The sequence below is a fragment of the Xenopus laevis genome, chromosome 9_10S, assembly GCF_017654675.1.
Source record: "Xenopus laevis strain J_2021 chromosome 9_10S, Xenopus_laevis_v10.1, whole genome shotgun sequence".
Taxonomy (NCBI): Eukaryota; Metazoa; Chordata; class Amphibia; order Anura; family Pipidae; genus Xenopus; species Xenopus laevis.
The window spans coordinates 46,840,343-46,868,179 of NC_054388.1; the positions used below are offsets into that span (position 1 = coordinate 46,840,343).

Consider the following 27,837-nt stretch of genomic DNA (forward strand, 5'->3'; position numbering starts at 1 on the left):
CAGCGCAGCGTCCGAGGCAATCACAGAGAAACACTATCTCACTGAGCGCAGCACTGGAAGAACTCACTCCTGAACTCCCAATATAATGGATCCGAAGATGACGCCGGGTGTCACGTGCAAGTGACGTCATGGGAGGCCGAATCGCGTCTAGGAACTTGCTGCAACCGTGTGGGGAATGTAATGGAGGATCCGAGCGGGTTAGACGGGGCCCGAACACCCTGAGACCAACGGGAACTGAACATGGCGTCTCTGCCGACCCTCTTGCTGCTCTTGCTCTGCCTTACGGTGAGTTTCGTGTCTCCACTGCCGGCTCACTTCCCTCTTACCTGCCTACTTCTACCTGCCTTTCCCATATGCTGCCTTCCTGTCTCATAGGGATTTCTTATGTCTATCCTGCACATTGCTTGTCTTCTATCTGCCTCACTCATCACTATCTGCCTGACACCTGCCCTACTACTCACTTTCCTGCATCCCATCTGCCTCATCACTCCCCTACCTGCCTCCATGTACCCTTCTACTTACCTGCCTGTGCCCTTCTACTTACCTGCCTGTGCCCTTCTACTTACCTGCCTGTGCCCTTCTACTTACCTGCCTGTGCCCCTATATGCCAAGCTGTTCATCAGCATCCCATGTATCTCGCTACTCACACGATAACCCCAGCTCTGCTGCACTGCTCACCTGTCTGCTCTCCATCTGACACTGTTTACCATACTTCTTCTTTTCATTGGCACTCTTTCCTTCCTTCCTTCTTTCCTTATTTCCTTCCCTACTTCCTTCCTTCCTTCCATCCAACTTAAATTCACTTGTCCAAGAATCCCTAGCATGAGTTACCTTGGGGTTACAAATACTACTTAGAGCCCCACATGGTCTACCAGTATTTCCTGTGCACATACAATTGGTCCTATTCACAGGGCAGTATACTATACTGGATGGATACAGTAGGCCCTGATCACAGGCCAATTGATGCTCATCTGTATGGGAGCTGTACTGTATACAATGTGATTGCAGTGACGGGGTTAACCAGTGGCGTAAATTCGGATGCCAGGGCCCCCCTGCAAAAAATTTTCCGGGGCCCCGTCTGCACAAAATAGTGGGAGAATTTCATGTATAATATCCCCAGAAGTCATAGAAGAATGTCACAGTCGCAATTTCATATATAAATACCCCAGAACTATAGAAGGATGGTACAGTGTCAATTTCACATGTCTCTCTGTAAAGGCTATGAGCAAACTTTGGTTGTTACCTGTTATATCCCTGGGATCAACTTGAATCAGTAGTAATTAGGAGGCGGAAGAGAACAGAGCGAGAGGCAAGACCGGATTTTTATTTTATTTTTTTCAACGCGGGCTGTTGGTTCATCTCAAGAGGCGATAGGGCTTCGAGTGTGAAGAAGTGCTTGTGATGCTAGGCCTTACGCATCCATTGTGTTGCCGGCCTAGAAGCGAGAAGCACAGTGAACGCGGAGACGAGGCGTACAAGTACAACTTACGCTCTTTACCCAACACGCCGAGGGAGTGAAGATCTGGAACACTTAGTGAGCCTTCTGGGAGCCGGACTGTACCATCTGGGACCAGGGCCGGAACTAGGGGTAGGCAGAAGAGGCAAGTGCCTAAGGTGCAAAGGTGGAGGGGTGACAGGCACTTACCTCTTCTGCCGTCTTCCCCTAGTTCAGACCCTTGTGTCTCACATCTCAGGCAGCTCCTCTTGTGTTTTTAGTGTGTGCCTACCGCTCGTATCCCCCACCGCCTGCAGCACCTCTGAGCCTCTGATATCAACGTTGATCGCGCGCCTGAGCAGCTCCTCTTGTGTTTTTAGCGTGCGCCTGCCGCTCGTGTCCCCCACAGCCGGCAGCAGCTCTGATATCAATGTAGAGCGCGCGCGCAAGTGCGCACACGTGCTAGAGTCTGGAATTCCTGTCAGGTGCGCCTCTGCACATGCGCGCACACTTGAGAGGAGGGCTACGTAGTCAGCCGCGTTGCCCGGCACTGTCTGGGACACGGGCTGAACCATCTGGGACCCGGACTGTACCATCAGGGCGCTTTGTGGGTAATCCGGCACTACTGAGGAAGCAGGCCCCGGGCCCCCTGTACCCCCGGGCCCCCCAGCGACTGCGGGGTCTGCTTCCTCGGTAGTTACGCCACTGGGGTTAACTATAGCCTTACTGTTGTAGCCCCTTGTTGTACATTTAGTCACACTAGTCAGAAGTGCAGCCCTTGGACTCCTCCAGGAGATCTTTGGCTTGTTCCAGCTAATTAAAGGCTTAGATGATTAGTATTCCTTCTTTCTAGAAAATGGTATTCCAAGAGGCACTAAGCCCTTTGTGTCTGCCTCCCTCTGACCTTCTACCCCATATCTGAGTTCAGAATTCCCTCTCAGCCAACTGGCAGCACTGGCTTTCCAATGTCCTCTGCTCCCTGGCCCTGGTGCCTGTAGTGATGTTACATGATACAGTGCTATTGCCCTGCATGTCAGACTCCCCTTTTCTTTCTGGGTGGAGCTCGTAGTTCTATTACATGATACATTGCTATTGCCCTGCATGTCAGACTCACTTTCTCTGCTTTCAGTGCCTGTGATGATGTTGCATGATACATTGCTATTGCCATGCATGTTACACTCTCTTTTCCTGCTTTTGGTGCCTGTAGTGATGTTACATGATACAGTGCTATCACCCTGCATGTCAGACTCCCTTTCTGTTTTAGGGGTGGTGCCTGTAATTATATTACATAATATAACCTTGCATGTCAGACTCCCTTTCTCTTCTTCCAGGTGCCTGTAATGATGTTGCACAAAACAGTGCTATCACCCTGCTTGTAAGGGTAAGGACACACTGGACGATTTGTCGCCAACGTTTTTAAAAAGCAAATCGCGGCGACATATCGCTCGTTTTGTCTCTGAACAAAACCAAATGAAAGACGCCAGCTCCTGTGCCCACAGCGCATTTGTGAATCGCCTGTAGCTCCAAAACGCACTGAGACCCTTTTCCGAGCGATTTATCAGATATAGCATGTACTTAGAAAAGCACTGAAATCTCCTAGACACGCACACACATACAGATAAGTAGCAGCAATTGTATTCAAATTACAATGCGAACGGAATGACGCAAGAACGTAAAGACGCCAGGTTACAGCGGGAAGCACAAACCGTTTCCGGTTTGGGTGGAGCACGTACCACACAGAGTAATGGGATACAAATCGCTCTGTGCCAATAGTCGCTGTGAATTGTCTTGTCGCCGCAATTTACTTTTTTAAAACGTTGGCGACAAATCGTCCAGTGTGTCCCTACCCTTAGACTCACTTTCTCTGCTTTTAGTACCTGTAGTGATGTTGCATGATACATTGCTATTGCCCTGCATGTTACAATCTCTTTCCCTGCTTTTGGTGCCTGTAGTGATGTTGCATGATACATTGCTATCACCCTGCATGTCAGACTCTCCTTCTCTTTTGGGGGTTGTACCAGTAATTATATTACATAATACAGTGCCTATCCCTTTGCATGTCAGACTCCCCTTCTCTGCTTCCAGTGCCTGTAGTGATGTTGCACAAAACAGTGCTATCACCCTGCAAATTATACTCACTTTCTCTGCTTTTGGTGCCTAAGGGCAGAGACACACAGTCAGATTCGGGAAGAATAGTCGCCAAGCAACAAATCTCCTCTTCTTTGGCTGTGACTAATCTCCCCAAACTGCCTTCCCCGCCTTCCCGCCGGCTAGAATGTAAATCGCCGGCGGGATGGAATTTGAAGCAATTTGTTTTCCAAAGTCTCCCGAAGTTTCCTCGTGATGCAACTTCGGAAAATGAAGCTTTCCAACTGCCATTCTGCCGGCGATCTACATTCTAGCCAGCGGGAATCCAGTTTGGGGGAAATTAGTCCCCCCCGAAGAAGAGGAGATTTGTCGCCAGGTGATTAATCTCCCCGAATTTGACCGTGTGTCTCTGCCCTTAAGTGATGTTGTATGATGCGGTGCTATTAGGGCAGAGACACAAAGTCAGATTTGGGTTGATTAGTCGCCCGGCGACAAATCTCTTCTTCAGGGCAACTAAACTCCCCGAACTTCCTTCCCGCCAGCTAGAATGTAAATTGCCGGTGGGATGGCAGTCGGATCGATTTGTTTTCCGAAGTTGCATCACGTGGAAACTTCGGCCGACTTCGCAAAACTAAGCAATTAGTCACCCGTAGAAGAGGAGATTTGTTGCAGGACGACTAAACCCCCTGAATCTGACCGTGTTTCTCTGCCCTTACCCTGCGTGTCAGGCTCACTTTTTTCTTTGGGGGTGGTGCCTGTAGTTATATTACATGATACAGTGCTATCACACTGTCTTCTGAATAAGGGAAACAAAGGCTCAGTGTTTGTGGCTTGTGGAGAGGAGCCAAAGCTTAGCGGTAAAGATGATTTGCCATATGTTTAAGGGACAGGAACACAAGTATATATTGTTCTGTTGAGGGTTGGAGTTGTGTATAGGTTGGGTATTGGGTTAAGGCTCCACATGCACTGATTTAGGAGTGGGTGAGCTCCGTTTTGGAGGTTGTGCCCTGAAAATGCCAGCACTGTGTAAATACCCAAATAACTGCTTGCCTCCCAAGGATACGGAGTTCCCTGAGAGCATGTTTATTCTGTATCTGAGAAAGGAAAATATTTGCTTCCAGAATGTTTCCTTCTCCCTTGTGTGGGGCTGGGAGATCTGCCTGCCAAGCATTGGTACTGCCCTAACCTCTTTGTGCAACATACCTGCCCCAGGGCACGAGCAGCAAAGCTTTGTGTTCTGCCACCCAACCCCTTGACAAGTGTGTGACCATATTGTGCCCTTGTGGGTGAGAAGTAGGGTTGCCATCTGGCCCTTCTGGGTTGGAAGCAAAGGTGCAGCCCTTTTGTGCCCTTGTGGGTGTAAAGTGACTGTGCTGCCATGTTGTGCTTGGCACACGGTTGATTGGGTGAGCACCTCTAATGCAGGTAGATGATACCATGGTATGACTAATTAGGCAGCCCTCCCCCATCACAGAGCAGAGGGGGTGAGGATTATTTTGTACTTTTGAGTTGTTTACCCAGTGAAGCAGATAAGAAACCAACATGTGCGGCCACAGCTCTCGCTCTCAGCACTATTTCTGCCCCATGAGGTTTCCTGGCAAGCTACAATGAGTGGAGTGATCTTGTACACTAAGAAATAGCAAAATACAAGGGTGCTACTGCAACAAATATTCCTTTCTATAAATATTGTGCAAAACAAGCATTACATCAGTTTCCACAGTGATTAAATACATACCAGCCTGCAGAAATAGTATACAGGTCAGAAAGAGGACACTTTGTACACATACTATTTTTACCACCAATGTACAATATATGTAAACATTTATCCCCACAATAACCTTTAACATTCATATCCAAAATGCTCAGAAGATAGGTTTGTATCCCTGTAAGCTGATAGAGCAAGCTCAGACGGTCGGTGCAAATTGATGTAGTTCAAGAACACCTGGACATCAAGATGTCAACTGTTAAAATACAGAAAGCACCTGTAGGGTATTTGAGAAGTGTGCAAGTGTAATAGAAGTCAGCAATATTTAGGTGTCTATATGCAAAGTGAAATTGAGTACACTAGAATTGCCGAAACGTTGGGGTGATTCTCTTGCCTCAAAAATATACACTGTTTCTATATCACGTAATGTTTGTTTTGCACAAGTTAAAGGGGTTGTTCACCTTCAAACAACTAGATGTTTTCAGCTAGATCACCAGAAATAACGACTTTTTTCAATTACTTTCTATTTTCTATGTGTCACCATTTATCTAATATTGAAGTGTAAAGTGTGGTTTTTTACCTTCTAAGGGTTATCCACACAAGGAGATTCGGGGAGATTTAGTCGCCTGGCGACTAATCGCCTATTGTTCTGGGCAACTTCGGAAAACTAAGTGCTGCGTGTGCTTTAGCGCAGGCGACTTTTCATTATAGCGAATGGGAAGACACACAAAGGCAGTTCGGGGAGATTGTCGCCCAGAAGAAGAGGCGATTAGTCGCCAGGCGACTAAATTTTCCCCCGAATCTCCTTGTGTGAACTAACCCTAAAGCAACTCTGGGAGGGGGGGTCACGACCCTGTAAACTGTTCTAAATGGATACACTTAGTTGATACATTTCTTATCTTTGTCCATGCTGAGCAGACGCTCTGGGTTTCATTACAGACAGCTGTTAGAATTGATACAATAGTTGCTAATACTCCAGAGATTCTGCTGAGAAATGTATCAACTAAATGTTGCAAAATTGTAACTGAGTCTGGCAGCTCAATAATTCAGGTGCAGACTCTAAACACCAGAGACAGGGACATTCAACTTTAAACTTAGATTTTCGAAAAACAGTAAAAAATAATTAATGGAAAGTAATTGAAAAAAGTCTTTATTTCTGGGGAACAATCTGAAAACAACTGAACTGAAAAAGTGTTTGGAAGGTGAACATCCCCGTTAAGGAATTGTAACTCAATTTTTTAAACTCAATTTTTTTAAACTCACTATTTTGCTCTTTCTTGGTCTCAAGATCACTTTACTGCATTGCAGTTTTTGCGCCAAGTCCCTCTGTTTGGGAGGACTGTTTGATCTTTGCATTTATATTTATGAGTGGGTGAGGTTAGCTTAACCCTGAGTACCTTCCACTTTCCTGACCAATTGCCAGAAATGGGAATTTAGTGCTTGTGGCGGGAACTGACAGACTTGTGTCTCTTAACTGCTCCGCTTGTGACGTAAGCATTGACTCTGGCTTGGAAAAATTTTGATTCCAGCTGGGGGCTCTCAGACACCACACCAAGATCATGTTAGAGCCCCCACCTGTCTTGCAAATATCTATAGATCTATACATCATATAAGGGCCTCACTCCTCTCTTGGGTCCACAGCTGTTTGTGCTGCTGCTGTTGTGCCTCTGGAGGCAGCCATATTGCCTTGTGCAATGCTTTGAGAGAGTGAATGCGTGTTTATAAGTAGAGATCTGTATCTGTTTCTATAGAAATAGCAGCTTGTGAGCAGACTGCTCCTCGTGCCTGGCATCTGTCATCCTCACCAGTCATATGTATAGCCCACATTTCTCCTGCAATTATTGAACTAAAGCCCTCTGAAGCTGAGGAGAGGGGCCACAGGCTGTACTGCTCTATGATGGCCTCAAATATGGTTGCTCCTGGCTGGTAAAAATGATGGTTGATCCCAATGTTATCAATAGGGCAAAAAAATAAATACATAGGAATGCCACTATATTTTCCAGAAAAGGTGACAACCTTAGCCTCAAAGCAACCTGACTCATAATCCACTTCTAATTATTATTTTTTACAGTGTGGGGGGAGCAGCACTACGGTGTCCCTGCCAGAAACACTGCTTTTTGTATCCACACTCGATGGGAGTCTTCATGCCATCAGCAAGCGGACTGGCTCCATCAGATGGACACTGAAAGAAGGTAAAAAAGAGTTTGGCTCCAGGAAATGTTGTCCTTTGCTCAGTAACCACTACTGTGCCATTTTGTGTCGTGTGTCCTGTCATCTGAGTAGTCGGGGTACAAGAGGCCTGATATAATTCTGGGGTCCTCATTCCACATAGTAAAGAGAGTAAAAACTTATAGGGAGGCATCACATTTCTGGTCAGGGGGCAATGTATAGTGCTGGTGCACATATGTCTACATTAATCACAGGTCATCTAATAGTGACTTCTAATATCCTTATAATTTACAGTAGTGGGTACATTATCCCTTATACTACATGAGTGATACTCAGAGTTCCCTGTATAACTCAGCCTACAGCCTTGTGCCTTTATATGGTTCGAGAACCCCCTCGGTTACATCTGATATCCTTATAATTTATATTATGGGGTACATTATCCCTTTTAATATATGTGTGTTACTAGGGATGCACCGAATCCAATATTTTGGATTCGGCTGAACCCCCGAATCCTTCACGAAAGATTCGGCCGAATACTGTACCAAATCCGAATCCTAATTTGCATATGCAAATTAGGGATGGGGAAAACATTTTTTACTTCCTTGTTTTGTGACAAAAAGTCACGTGATTTCCCTCCCTGCACCGAATTTGCATATGCAAATTAGGGTTTGGGCAGGCAGAATTTGCATCCTGCTGAAAAAGGAGAATCCTGGCCGAATCCCGAACCGAATCCTGGATTCAGTGCATCCCTAAGTGGTACTCAGAGTTCCCATTATAACTCAGCCAGCAGCCTTTATATGGACACAGAACCCCTTAGTGACTTTTTATAATTTACAGTAGGGTCTTTCCTGCTATCCCTGAATTTTCACTTGGTCTTGATTTTATAGGAATCTCATTGTCTCCAGATAATCTTGTTGGGGGCTGTCTCTACCAGAGCTTCCTAAATGTGATCTCCATTTGGCTTTATAGCAGAACCAGAAAAAAACTGAATGCTGGAGATATGGAAATGCAGTAGGACAGACACAAAACCTTGTTTGCAGTTTAATGCGAACCCCAGTGAGAATTTCTACAGATAGTAGGGCACAATTATTAATACTTGTGGGTAGGAAGTGCTATACTGACCGTAGAGTATGAGGATATAGTTTATTATGTGCCCAGAACACTCCTGCTCTGTATATTTCTATTTATAGATACTGGTAGGAGCTGCCATGTTGTTTCCATGACCCAATACTGCATGTTGTCTCATCTTATTGACCAGTGTCCCTAGTACCCCATGCTTAATATCAGATCCTTGGTATACCAGTAAGGGTTAAGTTCAGAAGGTGTTTGCTTTAGGAATTGGAGTAATCCTATCACTGTGTTTGTGTATCCCCCAGGGCAGGTAGAATTGGGCGAGCTCCAGCCCTTGGGAGACCTCTGACATTTGATTCCTGTGATTCTATTAAAGGTTTTTTTTCTGCTGTTCTTTTCACAGATCCAGTACTGCAAGTTCCAACACACGTAGCAGAGTAAGTTCCTTTACGGTTCAATTAAGAGTGCTGACGGGAGTCGTAACAGCTAGTGGCACTGATTATCTTTGAGGGCCCCCCTTGTTTTTTTTCCCTTTAATTCCACTGGCTGCTGCTGATTGCTGCATTCTCTAGTCTAAACAATGCTATTCCATCCTCTGCCTGGTGGTGTTGGACTACAACTCCAAGCATGACTTCTGTCATGAAATAGACAGCAATTTATACTGATTGCAGCCATGTGTGTTTGTTATTCACAGGAACAGAGATTATTTGGAACACAAATAACTGCTACAGTCCAGGGCCCCAATGTTTTATGACTCTACCACAAATCCGTTGAAAGAAGAGCAGCTGCCCTAGACATATGAGCAAGATTGAAGTAGTGCATCCATATTGTTACTGGTCGCAGGTGTCCCTTCTGCTCATGTAAGCTGGGAACAGTACAGTCACTCCCATGAAGCGCCATATTGTGAATGCACCCAGCCTACTTGGCACAAATGTCACCTTGAACCACTAACCTGGTGCACTGCTTTAATCATATGAACACTGTATATCTACAATAGCTGCTCTGTCCCCAATAGCTCTGTGGGGCCTCTATGTTATATAGGGCCATGGACTGTAGTTATTATTTTGGGCCTCAAACCTAACACCCCCCCCCCCCCCCCGTGATTATCCTTGTCTAACTCCCATACTTTCATTAAACTAAATAGGAAAGCAAAGTAATTTCTAGCAGAAGAAATACATTTAGGGGCACACTGGCATATCCTTGTCTAACTCACATACTTACTGTGTTTTTAGGTCTGCTTTCCTCCCAGACCCAAATGATGGCAGTCTCTACACTCTGGGAAGTAAGAACAAGGAAGGGCTGACAGTAAGAAGGAATTCCTCATTTCAACATTTTTATTTTCCTATAAGAAACAACAATACAGCCTGACCTGTGGACCTGGATATTTGACCTAACTTCACGGGGTGCATGGGGCTTGAGAACCCCATAAATCTAAAAACCATATGCTCTGTTTTAAAGATAGCTAGAATCTCAGCCAGTGCAGGGCTGCTGCTTATAATGGGGATCAGATAGGATCTGTGTCAGTGTGACAGAATGCTCTGTTATGAAGATAGCTAGAATAAAGCAGAGCAGGACTGCTGCTTATAATGGAAATCAGATAGGATCTGTGCCACTGTGACAGAAAAAATAACTTGTTTCTTTATTCTTTATGCCTTGTTTAATGACAAAGATTCTTTATATTTTTGGCAAAAATACCTTTTAACAGTGAGAGCTGTTGCAGGAGCGCAGGAGGGTTAGGTACATTTGCTCTGCTTCCTTCCTGAAAAGTAGCTTCATATTCTGTCAGCCAAGAGTCCCTTCTCTCTGTTGCACTGTAGCCCCCTCTTAGCAATTATTCCGCTCACCAACTGTTTTTCTCTTCCCGCAGAAACTTCCATTTACCATCCAAGAGCTGGTCCAGGCCTCTCCCTGTCGGAGCTCAGATGGCATCTTGTATATGGGTGAGTAGCCTTCTAATGCTTTTGAAGCTGTTCTGTCCCCATGTTGTGGGATTCTACCAAATTCGAACTGTTAGACTGATCAAAGATGGGAGGGGCTTTGTGACATCAGGCCACAAGCACTGTAGGCTGTCACCTGCCCCAAAGGTTATGAGTTTTCTAGTTTAGGGTTTGGAACTGATTTACCCTCCTGTCTTATTGCAGGCAAGAAGCAGGACGTTTGGTATGTCATTGACCTGGTGACTGGGGAGAAGCAACAGACTCTGACGTCCTCCTTTGCTGACAGTCTCTGCCCGTCAACTTCACTGCTCTACCTGGGGAGGACAGGTACCCACCTGTGTGTCACTTCTCTCTGTGTATTCAGGAATTACTGGTTCAACTTTCATAGGACTCTCAGCCTCCTTATCTGCCCCCATAGCCTCCTCTAATCTTGCCCTTTCAAGGAAAAGCCTATGTCTAAGTGTCCTTGGTAGATACGAAAAGCGTCCGGCCTTGGTTCTTAATTATTTAATAAAATGTAAGCTTTTTAACCTTTTACAATCTGACTCCGGCTCTACTACTTTGTGTGTACAGGCCTGTGCCAGACTCTTCTCATGTTTCCTTTCAAGGAAACGCCAGGGGGTGTAAGCTAGTGAACCACTGCATACAGAAAAACCATAACACTTTGCCAGCATAGGTATAGACCCCTATACTAAACACAATTTAGCAGGAATGGCTAAGTTTGCTCATAGCCTTTGCGGCGAGATACTATAAATCTATGCCAGAGTAAACATTCCCCTGTGTTAAGCACAATACAGCAGTAGCCACCCTCTAAGTTTGTATATAGCCTGTACACAGAGATACTATAAATCTATACCAGCATAGTTATTCCCCTGTACTGAGCACAATTTAGCAGGAACAAATCCTTACGTTTGCTCATAGCCTATATAAAGTTACCATAAAAATATGCCCTGCTTGTTAGGCCTAAAGTAAAGTTTACTTAAAGGGATCCTGTCATCGGAAAACATGTTTTTTTCAAAATGCACCAGTTAATAGTGCTACTCCAGCAGACTTCTGCACTGAATCCATTTCTCAAAAGAGCAAACAGATTTTTTTATATTCAATTTTGAAATCTGACATGGGGCTAGACATTTTGTCAATTTCCCAGCTGCCCCCAGTCATGTGACTTGTGCTTGCACTTTAGGAGAGAAATGCTTTCTGGCAGGCTGCTGTTTTTCCTTCTCAATGTAACTGAATGTGTCTCAGTGAGACATGGGTTTTTACTATTGAGTGTTGTTCTTCGATCTACCATGCAGCTGTTATCTTGTGTTAAGGAGCTGCTATCTGGTTACCTTCCCATTGTTCTTTTGTTTGGCTGCTGGGGGGGAAAGGGAGGGGGTGATATCACTCCAACTTGCAGTACAGCAGTAAAGAGTGATTGAAGTTTATCAGAGCACAAGTCACATGACTTGGGGCAGCTGGGAAATTGACAATATGTCTAGCCCCATGTCAGATTTCAAAATTTAATATAAAAAAATCTGTTTGCTCTTTTGAGAAATAGATTTCAGTGGAGAATTCTGCTGGAGCAGCACTATTAACTGAATAATTTTGAAAAAATTTTTTTTTTCCCCATGACAGTATCCCTTTAACTACTGGTCAAGTAAGAGTGAATCTGAGCTTCTGGTAATAACAGCTATTTTTACTATTGCCCTTGTATCCCACCCCACTGTTCTCTTCTCGTGGCTGGAATAAAAGTGGGGCTTGCTATTTATATCCAGCTAATGGTCAATTACATTGATCCCTGAGGCCCAAGTTGATTGCTCGAAAAGCAGTTTAATTGAACGCCCTCTGTTGGCCAAATCTCAACTCGATGGCTTGTTTGCATCCAGCTCAGGGCTGGGCTACCAGAACTACCCACCGAATGAGATGTGTGCCAGGGATCAGTGGCAGTAGCTGACTGTGAGTTTGTTTTGCAGAATACACCATCGCTATGTACGACACAAAGAATAAAGAGCTGCGCTGGAATGCCACTTATCATGACTATGCTGCCACTCTGCCTGATGAGGGCACTGAATACAGTAAGTATTGCCAAATCTCATGGGAGGTGGGCATATCGGGAGGCGGTAGAACTGTTATGTAGCCCATGGGTAATACCTCCTGTGTTCCCCAGAAATGTCCCACTTTGTTTCCAGTGGAGACGGAATGGTGGTGACCGTGGACAGTGAATCAGGGGATGTGCTCTGGATACAGAACTATGCCTCACCAGTGGTGGCACTGTATATGTGGCAGCGAGAAGCCCTAAGGAAGGTGCGGTACACCAACGTGGCAGTGGAGACTCTGCGCTACCTGACCTTCATGTCTGGAGAGGTTGGCCGCATCACCAAGTGGAAATATCCTTTCCCCAAAGAGACAGAGACCAAAAGCAAACTCATGTAAGTAACCTTGCTAGTGAAGTTGGGGCAAAGGTATCATGGCAAGCCTTTAGGTACAGTGCAGTAGGTTAATCAAGGGCCATAAGTGATAAAGGCCTCATCTAAGGGGAGCTTGATCTATATACTTCTTGACCCCAGTCATTTCTCTGATAGTGACCATAAGAGATTTTTCTTGGGCCAATATTGGACTGCACCCAGCCTGTGCCAGTCTTACTGATTCTTGTTTCTTCTTCATGCTTAGGCCTACTCTGTACGTGGGAAAATACTCCACCAGTCTCTACGCTTCCTTCTCGCTGGTCCATGATGGTGTCACTGTGGTGGTAAGTTGCCCCTTTCACATATTCCTTTTGGTGGTTCAGTATAATAACAAGTTGTAGTTACTCATAAGCAGGTTTAGCAGTCTCCTCAAGCCATTATGTCTAAGCTTTAGTACAGGGGTGCCCAAAAGGTAGATCGGGATCTACCAGTAGACCTTTAGCTGGTGATCAGTAGATCTCAAGTCACTGTCAACAAACTGCTTGTCTAAATCACCCTCCTATTTCATTCTTTTCATTCAGATATTTATTATGCTAAGGTTACACAAGAAAGAGTTGTTTGGTAAATATAGCAATATACATTTTCCCATTAATTAGTAGTTAAGTAATATTTTCAATGGAACAAAATGCTAACAAAGTTTTTATGGATGTAGAACATAATGGGACAACATCACTACACACAGACCCTGCATTAGTAAAGTATGGGCACTTCTGCTTTAGTATAACCAAGGCAGAATTAGTCTAATAGGACCAGAGGGCACTATATTGTCTGTCTGTAAGCATAACCATGGGGTGGGCTTTTGGATTCTTTGAAAAGGTCCAGTTATACTTGTCTTATCCAAGCAGGCATTTCATACCTACAGTCAGTGCTTTGTTTTGGGTTCAGAAGTTTAGTGGGACCCATTTATTCTGCAAAAGTTTCTCCCTTGTGCCCTGTATCATGAACAGCTCTCATTGTATCTTACCTTCAGCCGAGGGGGAGGGCAATTCCACTGCTGGATGGGCCCACACCTGACGGGGTGACCATTGAAGAGAATGGGGAGTGTGAGTTTACACCCAGCATAGATCTGAAAATTCCTACAGGGATGAAACAAAAGGACAAGCTGAGATACTGGCACAACCTATGGCTGCTAATAGGTACAGGAAATGGGCCATACGACCCCAACATTTACTGCTGTATATTGTCTTGTGGGGGGGGGGGGAGGGGTGTTGCCTTCAACACCTTAACTTTTTCTTTCATTTCAATAGGGCACCACGAGATCCCAAACTCTGCGCCAACCAAGATCCTTGATAACTTCCCTGCTTCCCTGCCAAGGGGCCAGGAGAATATCATAGAGGCCAGTGCTGAAAAGCCACACATTCCAGAGGTAAGTGCTCCATCTACATGGCAATATTGACGCAGGTAATGATAATATTTGTGCAAATATGGAGTATGCATATTGGTACTGTGCAAATAATAGTACTATGAGTGCAACAAAGCCTTTACAATGCCACCAGATTGCAGCTGGAACATGTGGGGTGAGTTAATGACTTTTCCATTTACAGGAAGTTATGGAGATGGCAAATGAGGCATCGGAGGATCTGGGCACTTCCTACTCACAGGATCTAAGTGACATTTCCCGACCAGTCCCTCCCAAGCCAGAAGCTCCTGTGGACTCCATGCTCAAAGATATGGCCACCATAATATTCAGCACCTTCCTCCTGGCTGGCTGGGTGGCCTTTGTCATCACATACCCAAAGGTAACACATTTGCTTACGAATGGTGGGGCCCAGTGGATTGTGCTGTACCCCAGGGTCAGTGTGGAAAAAACTCTCTACATATTTGTATTAATACAATACAAGTGCCATATTATTTCCCTTAGACAGTAAACTATAACAGTACAGCTTATTGTGAGCACAGAACATTCATTCTCCCACATGTAGGAGAGAGGTGCCATATTGTTTCCCTTAGCAAAGGACAATGGTACAGGTTATTGTACACACAATGTATTTATCTGTTGGGACCTTTGGCTGTTTTGCACTAGCAGGCCGTACAACAGCAGCAGCAACTGCAGCACCAGCAGTTCCAGAAGCAGTTGGAAGAGAAGATTCAGCTGCTGCAGATGCAGAATGTTCCATTCCAGTCTCCTGCTGATTTGTCTCAAGATGGAGATTATCTAGATCTCTCTGGGGGGCTGGGGGAAGGCTCTACTGTCAGCTCTCCCAATGTGTCCCCAAAGGCTTCCAACCACTCTGTGTGTTCCAACATATCCGCATCAGAGGGTGCCAGTGTCATCTCCACAGAGCATGAGGATGCAGGTAAGAGGGCTTCCTGTAGCAAGGGTAGGAAAGATGGGAGGGAAGCCAAAAACTCTGGACCAGGGGGCCCCATGATTGCAGTCGCACATTTGACCATAGATGTAACCATTACGACCACTGGTCACAGGAAAGATTGTTTTCAACACAGGCCTGTTAAGAGCTGAATCGTCGGATATACAGGTAGGAACAATAGAATTCTACCTGTATCTGACTATTCAGAACTATCAGTTGCCCATAATAGGGAGTCTTCAAAGACACCCCCGATCAACGAGCTGGCTGATATCGATGAGCTAGTGAACCACTGCATACAGAAATACCATAATACTTTGCCAGCATAGGTATAAGCTGACTAAAAGACCCGATGTCTTTGGTCTACCAGTCAGCTCGTCTTCCATAACACACACACTGAACATCATACAAAACTTTGTTTCGTTTTCGTTGTCTGTGCCCACCATTAGTTTAGGTGATTCTGATTCAAGGATGCTACTGTTTATGTTGGATCTAAAAACTGACTAATCCTTGTTTCATCCTCTGATAAGCCCTCACCAACAGGCTGTAAGCAGCCAGTCAGAGATTTGCAGGCTTCAAAGAAACCCCTATGCTATGTCATACGCAAAAGCAGCAGTCCAAGAAAAATCTGTCATTTTTCCTTTTACAGGAGGAGCACTCATGCGGTCATGCTGTGAAACTAGGGGGTCACATTCTGCTGACACTGTATTACAGTATGTTCTAGTGTAGGGATCCCCAACCTTTAGAACCCGTGAGCAACATTCAGAAGTAAAAGGAGTTGGGGAGCAACACAAGCATGAAAAATGTACCTGGGGTGCCAAATAAGTGCTGTGATTGGCCATTAAGTAGCCCATATGTGTATTGTCAACCTACATTTAGACTCTGTTTGGCAATTCACCTGGTTGTTATGCAGCAAAATCTTGCCTCCAAGCCTGGAATTAAAAAATAAGCTCCTGCTTTGAGGCCACTGAGAGAAACATCCAAGTGGTTGGAGAGCAACATGTTGCTCACGAGCTACTGGTTGGGGATCCCTGTTCTAGTGTAAGGGGCTTAATGGGGCTGTGACTATAGTGCAGTATGCGCTAGTTTAGGTGCCATACCTGGGCTGTGACTGTTTATTTTTTTTTTGTTTTTTTTAAAGAGATGGAGACATGAAAAAAGTTTATAGGTTGTTCCAAATAAGGGCTGTGATTGGCTGTGCTATTTCATAGTTTTGGTTTTTATACAACCAAAACTTGCCTCCAAGCCACGAATTAAAAAATAAGCACCTGCTTTGAGGCCACTTGGAGCAACTTCCAAGGGGTTGGTGAGCAACATGTTTCTTGTGAGCCACTAGTTGGGGATCACTGTCTAGTCTATGGGGCACACTCAGACTGTCTCTTTCCATATTACAGATGAGGACAGGCATGTGGCTGTGGGTAAAATCTCATTTAATCCGAGGGAAGTTCTGGGTCATGGAGCTGAGGGTACCATCGTGTACAGGTGAGAATACAATTTATCATCATAAATCTTAATGGTACCAGGAACAACTTGTCTGAGGGCCACAAACTCTTGCTCCACTTCTGGATCGGTTTGGCCCTTTTTATTCTTGTCTATTTGGTTTCATTTAATGATTTGGGGGTTATGTAATGAAAGGCACTAAGTTTTTCCAGGAGTAGTAACACGCAGCAACTAATCAGCAGGTACAATTTACTGGTCGCCTTTTTAGTTTTCAATCATTTTTATTGGAATTTTTCAAAAGACATTACAGTCATATAAATGACATAACTTACATCAATAACATAAATTTACATATTAAAGAACAGTTACATAAGGACCTGTTTAAACATCCTACAGAATAGGTCTATAATATTGTGGTACTATAACATTATCCACACTTCTAAAATTATATAACGACAGGTAGTCACTTTACATCTACTTGTAGATCTTGTAAAGTAAAATCTTCCAATAGGAGTCTTCTTTCCATAAAACAACAAAACTTAACAAAAGAAAAGGGTCCAACGGGACATTCTGTCATTAACATGGTTATGATATCTGAAGATGGTACTGTTATTTTACACTCCAGCAGAGTCAGCAAGTCAAAAATTATTAGTGAGAGGTGAGTATACAATATATTTAAATATCTGATAGCTTAGACTCCGGATAAATCGAAGGCCATAGACTTGCCCTTTTTTGAAAAGCCTGAAGATCACCACATCTAATAGCCCAAGATCTTTCAGCTTTAAGATTAAAATCCACTTTTTTAAGAATTTCTTCAATTGTTGGTATAACAGAAGATTTCCAAATTTCTACAATAAGCATTCTAGTTACTGGTCGCCTTTTTAAAAGCAAACCTCTTACTGGTTGATATGGGGGTTACTACTACTGTGTAAACTTGGTGCCTTTTAATGCATATGGGTTTTTGTGTATAATCCGGGGCCCAGCTAATGCACCAGTGTCCCTGCCCATAATGGTTTATTCTCTTCCCCACTCACCGTAGCACCTTAAGGAACTGCCCCTCAGCAGGTTATGGAGTTGCCTGCCCTGCTATGGAGATCCATTTCCTTTCTCCTTACAGGGGGCACTTTGATAACCGGGACGTGGCGGTGAAGAGAATTCTCCCAGAATGCTTCAGTTTTGCAGACCGAGAGGTGCAGCTGCTGAGAGAATCAGATGAACATCCTAATGTGATTCGCTATTTCTGCACGGAGAAGGATCGGCAGTTCCAGTACATCGCCATCGAGTTGTGCTCCACCACCCTGCAGGAGGTTAGTCCTGGGGGGTCCATTAATATATACTAGCTGTCTGGGTGCATACACATTGCCATAGAGCTAAAGGGATCATCCACATTGAGGGCACTCCCAGACAATGATAATAATGATGGTAGGAGATCTTAGTGCACATGTTTGCTCATTGCCATTGTTTCTCTATGTGATCAGTATGTAGAAGAGAAGGACTTTGATAGTCACGGCTTGGAGCCAATCACGTTGTTGGAACAGACGATTTCAGGACTCTCCTACCTGCATTCACTCAGCATCGGTAAGATCAGACCCCAAACTGCATCACATCCAGGGGAGAATTTTCTATTGGTGTCCAACTCTCAACTTATTTTCCGCAGGTCATTACAATCATTGCTTTAAGGCCCTGGCAGACAAGGGCATTAGTCACTTGCATATGGAGAAGATTAGTAGCCCGCACAAGAGGAAATTAATTGTGGGGTGACTAATCTCTTCTGTCATCAGCCTAAGGAAGGGGACCAACCCCACTTCATACCATTTCATTATCATTTTGTGCTAGACAGGGAAGTCATGCATCAGAAAGTGGACAGGGGCTTCCCTATAACAAACAGGCATCTTCTTAGTGCACATTTGTTTATTCCTTAAACTCTGTATGGAACCCCTCCTTACACCAGATAAGGGAATGTAAGCTACCAGCAACACTCTTATATATTTCATTTTGGGCAGACTCCTCCCATAGTTCCATCAGGAGGCGGTGGTAATCATTTTTGTTTTGTTATAGTCACTGTGATGGATTTGAGCTGTCTCTGCTGGCCAGAGTACGGTATGGTTATATTGTAAAGACAAGCAACTGTCTGAGCCAAGGACATTGCTGCACTCCTCGTGAGTGACATTAAAAAAGGGTACTGTGGTTTAAACGTATCCCTACTCCCCCTCCCCAGGTAGAAGGGAGAAAATGCCTCTTCCATTACTCACAGTGCACTGGGGAAAACCCCTGACAGTAGTTTATAGAGATATTATGGGCAGGTAGAGTCCTTCTATTAGATAGTCTTAGATATTATGGGATAGAATATACAATATGTTGCTTCATTACCCACAGTACATAGGGACCTGAAGCCACACAATATCCTGATTTCCATGCCCAATGCCCATGGAAAGGTGAAAGCCATGATCTCCGATTTTGGCCTGTGCAAGAAGTTGGCAGTGGGAAGAAACAGTTTCAGCCGGAGATCTGGGGTCCCAGGGACAGAGGGATGGATTGCTCCAGAAATACTGAGTGAAGACAGTAAGGAGAATCCGGTAAGTGGATCCATGTGTATTCCTGTTATTGTGTCTAGACTGCATACTCGGCCCCTCCAGAATGAGTTGTCAGCTTCCTGCCCCATTCATATCTGATAGCTTGTGGTATATACAATAGAATGTTCAATCTGATTTCTGCCCAGACAATAAAATGACAGTGGCTGAAAATAAGGAAAAGGTTAAATAATCTCCATTTTGCGCAATTACTGGCCAAATTTTCTATCCCAGTTGCAGGTCCTTTAATGCGTTATGGTTGTAAAAAACTCCCCTAAATACTGGGTTTCCAATTATAATCTGTCAGGCTTTCATTGACTATGAACCTCTATATAAAGCTCCCTAAATACCGGGTACACAACTATAACCTGTCAGGCTTTCACTTAACTACGAACCACCATGTATTTCTATACCGGTGGTAACAAATAAAGGACTCTGGTAACTTATGAACATAAAAATCTATTCTTTCCACAATGAACTAATTAGCACAAGTTAGCACCGTGTAAATTAAATTCCATAATGAAAGAAGCATACATCATACATACATATTCTAACCTTACGTCTTGGTGTGTGTGTGTGTGCATATAGTGTTATGTCTAGGTGACTATCCTTAAAGGAACAGTAACATCAAAAAATGGAAGTGTTTTAAAGTAATGAAAATATCATGTAGTGTTGCCCTGCACTGGTAAAACTGGTGTGTTTGCTTCAGAAACACTACTATAGTTCATATAAACAAGCTGCTGTGTAGCAATGGTGGAAAAAAAAGCTATATGGCACAGGTTAAATAGTGGATAACAAATAACACCATTATATTCTACAGAGCTTATCTGTTATCTGCTGCATAACCTGAGTCTTTTATGCTTTAAATAGCTACCCCCAATGCTACACAACAGTTTATTTATATAAACAAAAGTAGTGTTTCTAAAGCAAACACAACAGTTTTACCAGGGCAGGTTAATACTGCTTTATATTTTTATTACTTTAATACACTTTCATTTTTTGATGTTGCTGTTCCTTTAAAGGTGTTTCTTCTTCTGTTGCTACACCAAATGGAAGAGCTTGCAGTTATATCCCTTTGCCCTCCATGACATCCAGGCCTAGCCTGATAAAGTTTGTTGGTAAACAGCCTGTAAGCAGGATGAAACGATGTCCAGTAGTAGTCGCTTTAGAATATTAGATACTTCAAGTCCCATAGACATCCATTGAATTCCAGTAGTGTGCTATACTGAATACCATCCATTAGGTGCCACTGTATTCCATGGGTCTTCCAGGTTTACTCAGTTCCTGTTATAAACAAGTTTTCCTTGGAGATGGTCAGCTCCAGGGTTGGATCTAGAGGTAGGCAGAAGAGGCCCAAATATGTATATAAGCTTAAGGAATCCACTTGTAGTAAAAACTAGAATAGTGGCCCAGGTGCTCCTGCCTCAGGCCCTCGGCTCAGGGAAGCGGACAATCCATGCAGAAAAAAAGAGGTTTAGGGCACACTAGAAAGCAATATGTAGATCAGGCCAAAAAATGTTGGTTAAATAATCTTTATTTAAACAATAAAGCGAGCCTTACGCCCTTCGTGTCCCTAAAACACTTAATCATATGCTTGGACACTTACAACCCCTGGTTGGCTTGGCACGGCCCTGGTCAGCACTCTACATGGATTCAGTTGGGGAAGGTGACGCTCATTAGTTTGTTTTAGTGACACCCACTGTTCCAAAATCAATTATAAATAGGCTGTAGCTCACCTTTAGTACATGTAGGTGGATTCTCCTGCAAGGTGTCCTGTGTCCACACCCAAATTGATACAGTCAGTATTATAATAGAAAGCAGGACAAATCCAAGGCAGTAGCTAAGACTGCAAAGTGCTTTTATTGGGTGAAAAATGCTCCACCTTTTATTGGGGAAAAATGCTCCACTGTGGAGCATTTTTCCCCAATAAAAGCACTTTGCAGTCATAGCTACTGCCTTGGATTTGTCCTGCTTTCTATTATAATACTGACCCACTGTTCCAAACAGCTGTCGCACAACCTCTTGTTTGTTTATTGTAACAGATAGAAATAGGAAATCTGCCTTTGATAATAAAACAAAGGAAATTGCCATGGAATGGGTGGGTTCTGGCAAATGCCAGAGGGCTGCTATAAAGTGCCATGGAAAGTCAGTATTTAGTGGGCTGTTTGGGCCTCTGTGTGGGCTGAAATGGCAGGACCTATTTTAATTCTCAGTCCAGACCTGCCTGGGTGTGTGCCCTGATAGCAGATGTTATAGGGGTTTATTGCTGTGTGTGGAGAACCCATACTGATGTCTCTTCCCCAGACCTACACGGTGGATATCTTCTCTGCTGGCTGTGTCTTTTACTATGTCATATCGGAAGGAAAACACCCGTTTGGCAAGTCCCTGCAGCGGCAAGCCAACATTCTCCTGGGCACCTACAGTCTCGACTGCTTAGACTTAGACCTGCACGGTGAGTCATATGGTCACTTAGGGGTCCCAAACTGTAGGTACAGGGTTGGCTAAGGGTGGCTTGGTTCCATTAAATGAGAAGGAAAAGAGGTGCTACATTTTAGACACCCCCTAGTGATTATAATCCGTTACTTGAGACCCAAGGCCAGTGCTCCAGCGCGACCACCCTTCTATCTTCTTCCTGATTCTTCCTTCCTTGTGCCGGGTATTCGTGCGTAGTAAAGTGAGACACTGAGCTTCAAGCAAAATGCAGCCTTTTTCGCACTACTGCACTTGCACCAACACAGGGCAATTGGAAAACAAGGCAGTGGAAGAAGAGGATCGCTGTATGGTGACCTCATAGAAGTACCCTGGTCCTGTGCTGTGTCTACTGCAAATTTCTCTCTCCATATTTCAAGGTGTGTGAGTCAGTGAGGGGCACGGTGCCAAAAAAAAACTGCTGCTTCTTGGGGATATTATTTAGGGCATAGCCTTAGGGCTGAGTATGATAATTCTCCTGGATCCTACAGTACACTGGCCAGATTTGCCCCCACATGACGCACCATACAGACTTGTGCAGTGTCCTGATGATTCATGTGTCGTTTCTCTCTACACAGAGGGCCTTGTTGCCCACCATCTCCTCGAGGAAATGATAAATAAAGACCCGCAGAGTCGTCCCTCTGCTTCGGCTGTGCTCAAACACCCCTTTTTCTGGAGTCTGGATAAACAACTTCAGTTCTTCCAGGTGGGTCATCCAGACTCTTAAAGGAAAAGCTTAGTGTAAAAATAAAAACAAGGTACGGTAAATAGATAGACTGTGCAAAATAAAAAATGTTTCTAATATAGTAAGTTGGCCAAAAATGTAATGTATAACCAATCAGTGGAAACCAAGAGAGCTGCAAAGCAGAAAGTAGTGTTCTGGCTATTATGTTAGACATCCAGTCACTCCAGACTTTATATATTACATTTTTAGCTAACTATATTAAAAACATTTTTATTTTGCACAGCCTATCTGTTTACCCAGTTTTTATACTGAACAATTCCTTTAATGGAACATTTACTGTACGTGTTTCTCTTATGCACCAAACATCCCAGCAACTGCACAGAAGAAGGTAGATATGCCCAGCAGGCAGTGCAAATCCTGCCTCCCCCACCAGCGAACACTGCCACTCAAACATCATCTCCTCTACCCTCCCCCCAAGCATATACTGGCACTTCTGCCTCTTTGCCCCCCCCCAAGCAAGCTCCTGGCCCCTCTCTCTCTCTCCTCCACCCCCAGCAGAAATTTGCTACTCATTCCTATTGTGCAGCAACTATATAGCTTTCCTCCCTTGTCTGCCCCTTAACCCTTTCCATTGTGCTTGCTGCTGGGAATCTGCTTCAATGGTTTAATTATTTGGCTATGACCAACCATGTGCTTCCCTGCAGGATGTGAGTGATAGAATAGAGAAAGAGGCTCTGGATGGGCCCCTGGTGAAACAGCTGGAGAGAGGAGGACAGTCCGTGGTACAAATGGACTGGAGGCAGCACATCACTGTCCCACTGCAAACAGGTATCCAAACCCATTCTGCTCTGCCATGCTTCAGCTATGACACTCCTTACCCTCCCTGGTGCTTTCATGCTGTCACGGGCTTCCTTAACGCGCTGCCCTTCTGTCACTGGCACAGACAGCCTCTGCCAGTATGGCGGCATTTTGAGACAGTCTCGCAGGTGCTGCCACTGGCACAGACTACTTTGTAATGCTGCCACACTCACACTGACAAATATCTGTGTGATTCATTTTTAATGCAGATCTAAGGAAATTCCGCAGCTATAAAGGGAATTCCGTGCGAGACCTGCTCCGGGCATTGCGCAACAAGGTGGGTACTATATGCAATTTCAGAAGACTGTGTTGGAGACCTATTTGTGTTCGTCGAAGATCTGATATATATTTATAGGGGGAAGGTTGTATGAAGCAGATTATGGGATGTCAGCAGACTCTCTGTTTATTATGGGGAAATGAGAAACCTATAGCGCTAATCAGAGGGAGTCCGGTTAGTAGCACTGTGGTTCAGTGGTTAGTTCTCCTGCCTTGCAGCAGTGGAGTCCAGGGTTCAATTCTCACCTCAGCACTGTTCTTTGAGTTTATGGGAGGTACCTTGTTTCCTTCAGGCACCTCCCTCCCACACAGTCCCATTTGTGGGGCAGGTGGGACTGTAGATGGTGCTCGGTTCGGAATAAAACTCAAGTAGCACTAACATCTTGAGCCATGTATATATTTCTCCTATTGGCAGCCATGTTTCTAATCCCTTTTTAAGTAAATTATAATTCAATAAATGCTCTTTCCCGAGTTGGCACTCAAACCCAGAACCTCGGTGCAACAAGGCAGTAGGCTGAACCACCGAGCCATCATGGAGGTCAACAACTCCCTCTCTGATTGGACGTATATGTGGTTCTCTTGGGTGGACTAGACTCTACGAGGACTGAAACTGTAACTAGGGATGGGCAAAATATTTTGCTGCATTTTGGCACAAAAAAAACCCACCCATAGCTTCTAATGTATGGTTAAAAAAAATGGCGAAAAAAACGCCTTTTGACTTAAATTTTTTGTCATTTCACAAATTTCTGACGAAGAAAAATGGGTCAGAATCGCCCACCACTAGCTGTAACCATGAGAAGGAGACAGGCAACAACTCTACCACAAACAGCTTGTTGGGTATTGGTTCCCTGTTGCACCGCCTGGTTCCTGAGATTCCCACCGCAGAAACACAAGGCAGAAAATGCGGAACTGCCCCAGTGCTTTAGCCTACACGCCATATGATCTCTGGGTGCAGTTCGCTATTGCAGCCATGTTTTACGCCTGTGTGTAAGTAGAGCATGCTCAGGGGCACAATTTCTCACCTGCCAATGGTGAATGAGGCCTAGAAAGTTAGTTACCAGAGTCACTTGATTTTCCATGAAGTGCCAGTTGAGTGCCCCTCCGCATGCTGTGCTGTTCCCTTTCAGGCACAAAAATTAATTGGAATGGAGTCGTGACCCTTCAGAGCAAGTTTGTTTATCGGTAGCTGTCTGCTCTCTGATGGGACTTCCATCATGGGGACCTGGGTTTGATGCCGGTTCGCTGCCAAGAGTTGGGGAGCTGTAAGATTTAGGGGCACTATTGAAATACACATGGTTTACTTGTACACCTCATTACCAACTTTGTCTCCTCAACAGAAACATCACTACCGGGAGCTGCCAGCAGAGGTGCAGGAGACGTTGGGGGGTGTCCCAGATGATTTTGTTTGTTACTTCACGTCCCGCTTTCCCAGCCTACTCTTGCACACTTACCTTGCTATGCAAATGTGCAGTCATGAGAGACCCTTCCAGCCTTACTATCAACAGGATCCCTCCGTGTTCTGTCCTGACGTGGCTTGAGCTGCACTGTGTGTGGCACATGGTGGACAGTGGAGGAATTGAGTGAGGCTGGACTAAGGCCCTCACACATTGTGCCTTTAATACTGACTTGGTGCTAGCTAGGCGCACAGGGTTCTGCCATAGTGTTTGACACCTGCCTGGCACCATGTCATGATAAGTGACATATTCTTATTGTTGCACTAGGGCATCACACTCCCAGCGGCTTTTATTCTGGCAGCCCTCTCTGAATGCCGTTGGGTTATGCCTGATGGTGTGGGGGGGAGGGGTATCTCTGGCAGAGGAGTGGGTCTGTGTTTGTCCCAAGGGGGTGGGTATTATTCCTGGTACAGGAGCAGATATGTGCCCGTCTGTGATTACGTTTTTAACATATGGTTCAGAAATTAGACATTTAGTAACAAAGGGTGATGCTCATTTCCCAGTATTTGCTCTTTTCGCTGAGTTTTCTGGGGCAAGAATGTGATATCCCCTTACAACAATGCCCCTATATTACACCTGCACGGGAAAAGGGAGGGCCTGGGAGGGGCTACAGTTGAACCCTGGGGCATGTGTATGAAGTATTTGCCCACCCCCCAGGCCTGTTGTGTTTTAGGAGAGGGGTGAAAGGGATACAAGGGGAATTTTTACTTTTCTTACTTAATGTGGTCGGCTGTCAAGAAAACAAAAAACTTGGTGCAGTCGAGCTCTGGATTTTAGAGAGATTTTATTGGCAAGTTTGGTGAAAGCGCAACTGGACCTGCTGCTTTATATTGGGGGCGAATCCGCTACATTTATACACTGGGCACAACACGCCCACATCTCAGGCTTCTTTATCAATAAATCTCTTTTTATTCAGTATAAGCAGTAGCCTGGGTGTCTCTGTGTGAGTGTATATATAGTGTACTGTTTATACCATGTAGGGACCACAACATTTAAATAGCATCACAGATACGTCGACTCTTGCAAAGTCCCAAAAATTTAGATCATCCCCAAAAAGCCAGATATTATTGGAAAAGGCACATTCTCCTGAATCCAAAATTTACCCCAAAAATTTACCCCAAACTTCCCAATTGCAATGCTTTGCTAAATATAAATAAGATAGAGGCAGAATCTTTGTCATTTAATGTTTTGTTAGGTTATATCAACTCCCGATAAAGCAAATTCCTGGAACATTGGGGGCTGAATCATTGGATTAAAGGGATACTGTCATTGGAAAAAATTTTTTTTTTCAAAATGAATCCTTTAATAGTTCTGCACTGAAATCCATTTTTTAAAAGAGCAAACAGATTTTTTTTATATTCAATTTTGAAATCTGACATGGAGCTAGACATATGTGACTTGTGCTCTGATAAACTTCAATCACTCTTTACTGCAAGTTAAGAGTGATATCACGCCCCTCCCTTTCCCCCCCCCCAACAGCCTAACAACAGAACAATGGGAAGGTAACCAGATAGCAGTTCCCTAACACAAGATAACAGCTGTCTGGTAGATCTAAGAACAATACTCAATAGTAAAAACCCATGTCCCACTTCTGGCACCCAAGTCTGTTTAAAAGGATACTGTCATGGGAAAAAACATTTTTTTCAAAATGAATAAGTTAATAGTGCTGCTCCAGCAGAATTTTGCGCTGAAATCCATTTCTCAAAAGAGCAAACAGATTTTTTATACTCAATTTTGAAATCTGACATGGGGCTAGACATAGTCAATTTCCCAGCTGCCCCAAGTCATGTGACTTGTGCTCTAATAAACTTCAATCACTCTTTACTGCTGTACTGCAAGTTGGAGTGATATCACCCCCCTCCCTTTTCCCCCCCAGCGGCCAAACAAAAGAACAATGGGAAGGTAACCAGATAGCAGCTCCCTAACACAAGATAACAGCTGCCTGGTAGATCTAAGAACAACACTCAATAGTAAAAACCCATGTCTCACTGAGACACATTCAGTTACATTGAGAAGGAAAAACAGCAGCCTGCCAGAAAGCATTTCTCTCCTAAAGTGCAGGCACAAGTTACATGACCAGGGGCAGCTGGGAAATTGACAAAATGTCTAGCCCCATGTCAGATTTCAAAATTGAATATAAAAAAATCTGTTTGCTCTTTTGAGAAATGGATTTCAGTGCAGAATTCTGCTGGAGCAGCACTATTAACTGATTCATTTTGAAAAAAAATTTTTCCCATGACAGTATCCCTTTAAGTTCTTAGTAACTGCAAGATTTAGTACAGATTTGCTGTTACAGGAAACTCATTGAAATTATATAGAAAATAATCCACAGAAAAGATGGGTGGAAGTTATTCTCTGTGCAGAAATGGCAGATACACCACAGGCAGCAAGGTTTCTACTTAGAGGCCAAATCTGCCACTTTGGTTCTGTTTGGACTTCCAACAACTTTCCCAAAACCTTTTAATTCAATTTCATTGCCCGAGTTGTGATTAATGAATCACATTATGGGATTCATTAATCACAACCCAGGCAATGAAATTGAATTAAAAGGTTCTGGGAAAGTTGTTGGAACAAAACCAAAGTGGCAGAAGGTGCACAAAGAACACCCAGAACAAATATCTGTGCAGTAAAACTCCTATTTAATCCTGAATTTATTAAAAATACTAAGTAAAGACTTAACTAGACTCCACCTATAAGTATAAAAGGTAAAAGAAAAGTATAAGATAAAAGAAACCTTGTTTATGACTCTATGAAATCTCCTTACTTCCTGCACCCACTTAAAGACCAGGTTTTTTTTTTTATATCTCCCAATATTAGAGACCAAATAATTAAATACAGATCATTAGTCACCACTTCTTAATTAACTTGATGAACTTTATACACCGGATCAGGCAATTAACTTAAACAAATACTTAAAAAATTAATTG

General features: G+C 44.0%; 1 protein-coding gene across 3 annotated transcripts; it reads left to right on the forward strand.

Annotated features, from left to right (window-relative positions):
* The first annotated feature begins 60 nt into the window (after nt 1-60).
* Nucleotides 61-25,828, forward strand: ern1.S (endoplasmic reticulum to nucleus signaling 1 S homeolog). Of its 3 annotated transcripts, none has more exons than XM_018238611.2 (22): nt 61-285; nt 7,300-7,420; nt 8,872-8,905; nt 9,701-9,773; nt 10,336-10,408; nt 10,610-10,732; nt 12,361-12,462; nt 12,555-12,816; nt 13,058-13,136; nt 13,823-13,988; nt 14,100-14,218; nt 14,397-14,591; nt 14,876-15,149; nt 16,553-16,640; nt 17,716-17,905; nt 18,077-18,176; nt 18,975-19,174; nt 21,473-21,620; nt 22,216-22,343; nt 23,027-23,150; nt 23,390-23,457; nt 24,794-25,828. In XM_018238611.2, exons 1-22 carry the CDS (start codon nt 241-243, stop codon nt 24,992-24,994), a joined length of 2,913 nt encoding a protein of 970 aa, XP_018094100.1. In that variant the 5' UTR covers nt 61-240; the 3' UTR covers nt 24,995-25,828. The 3 variants fall into 3 exon arrangements, with proteins under 3 accessions (XP_018094100.1, XP_018094098.1, XP_018094099.1); XM_018238609.2 differs by lacking the exon at nt 61-285 and adding an exon at nt 1,935-2,042; XM_018238610.2 differs by lacking the exon at nt 61-285 and adding an exon at nt 1,935-2,042 and having other exon boundaries at nt 14,879-15,149.
* The last annotated feature ends 2,009 nt before the right edge of the window (nt 25,829-27,837 follow it).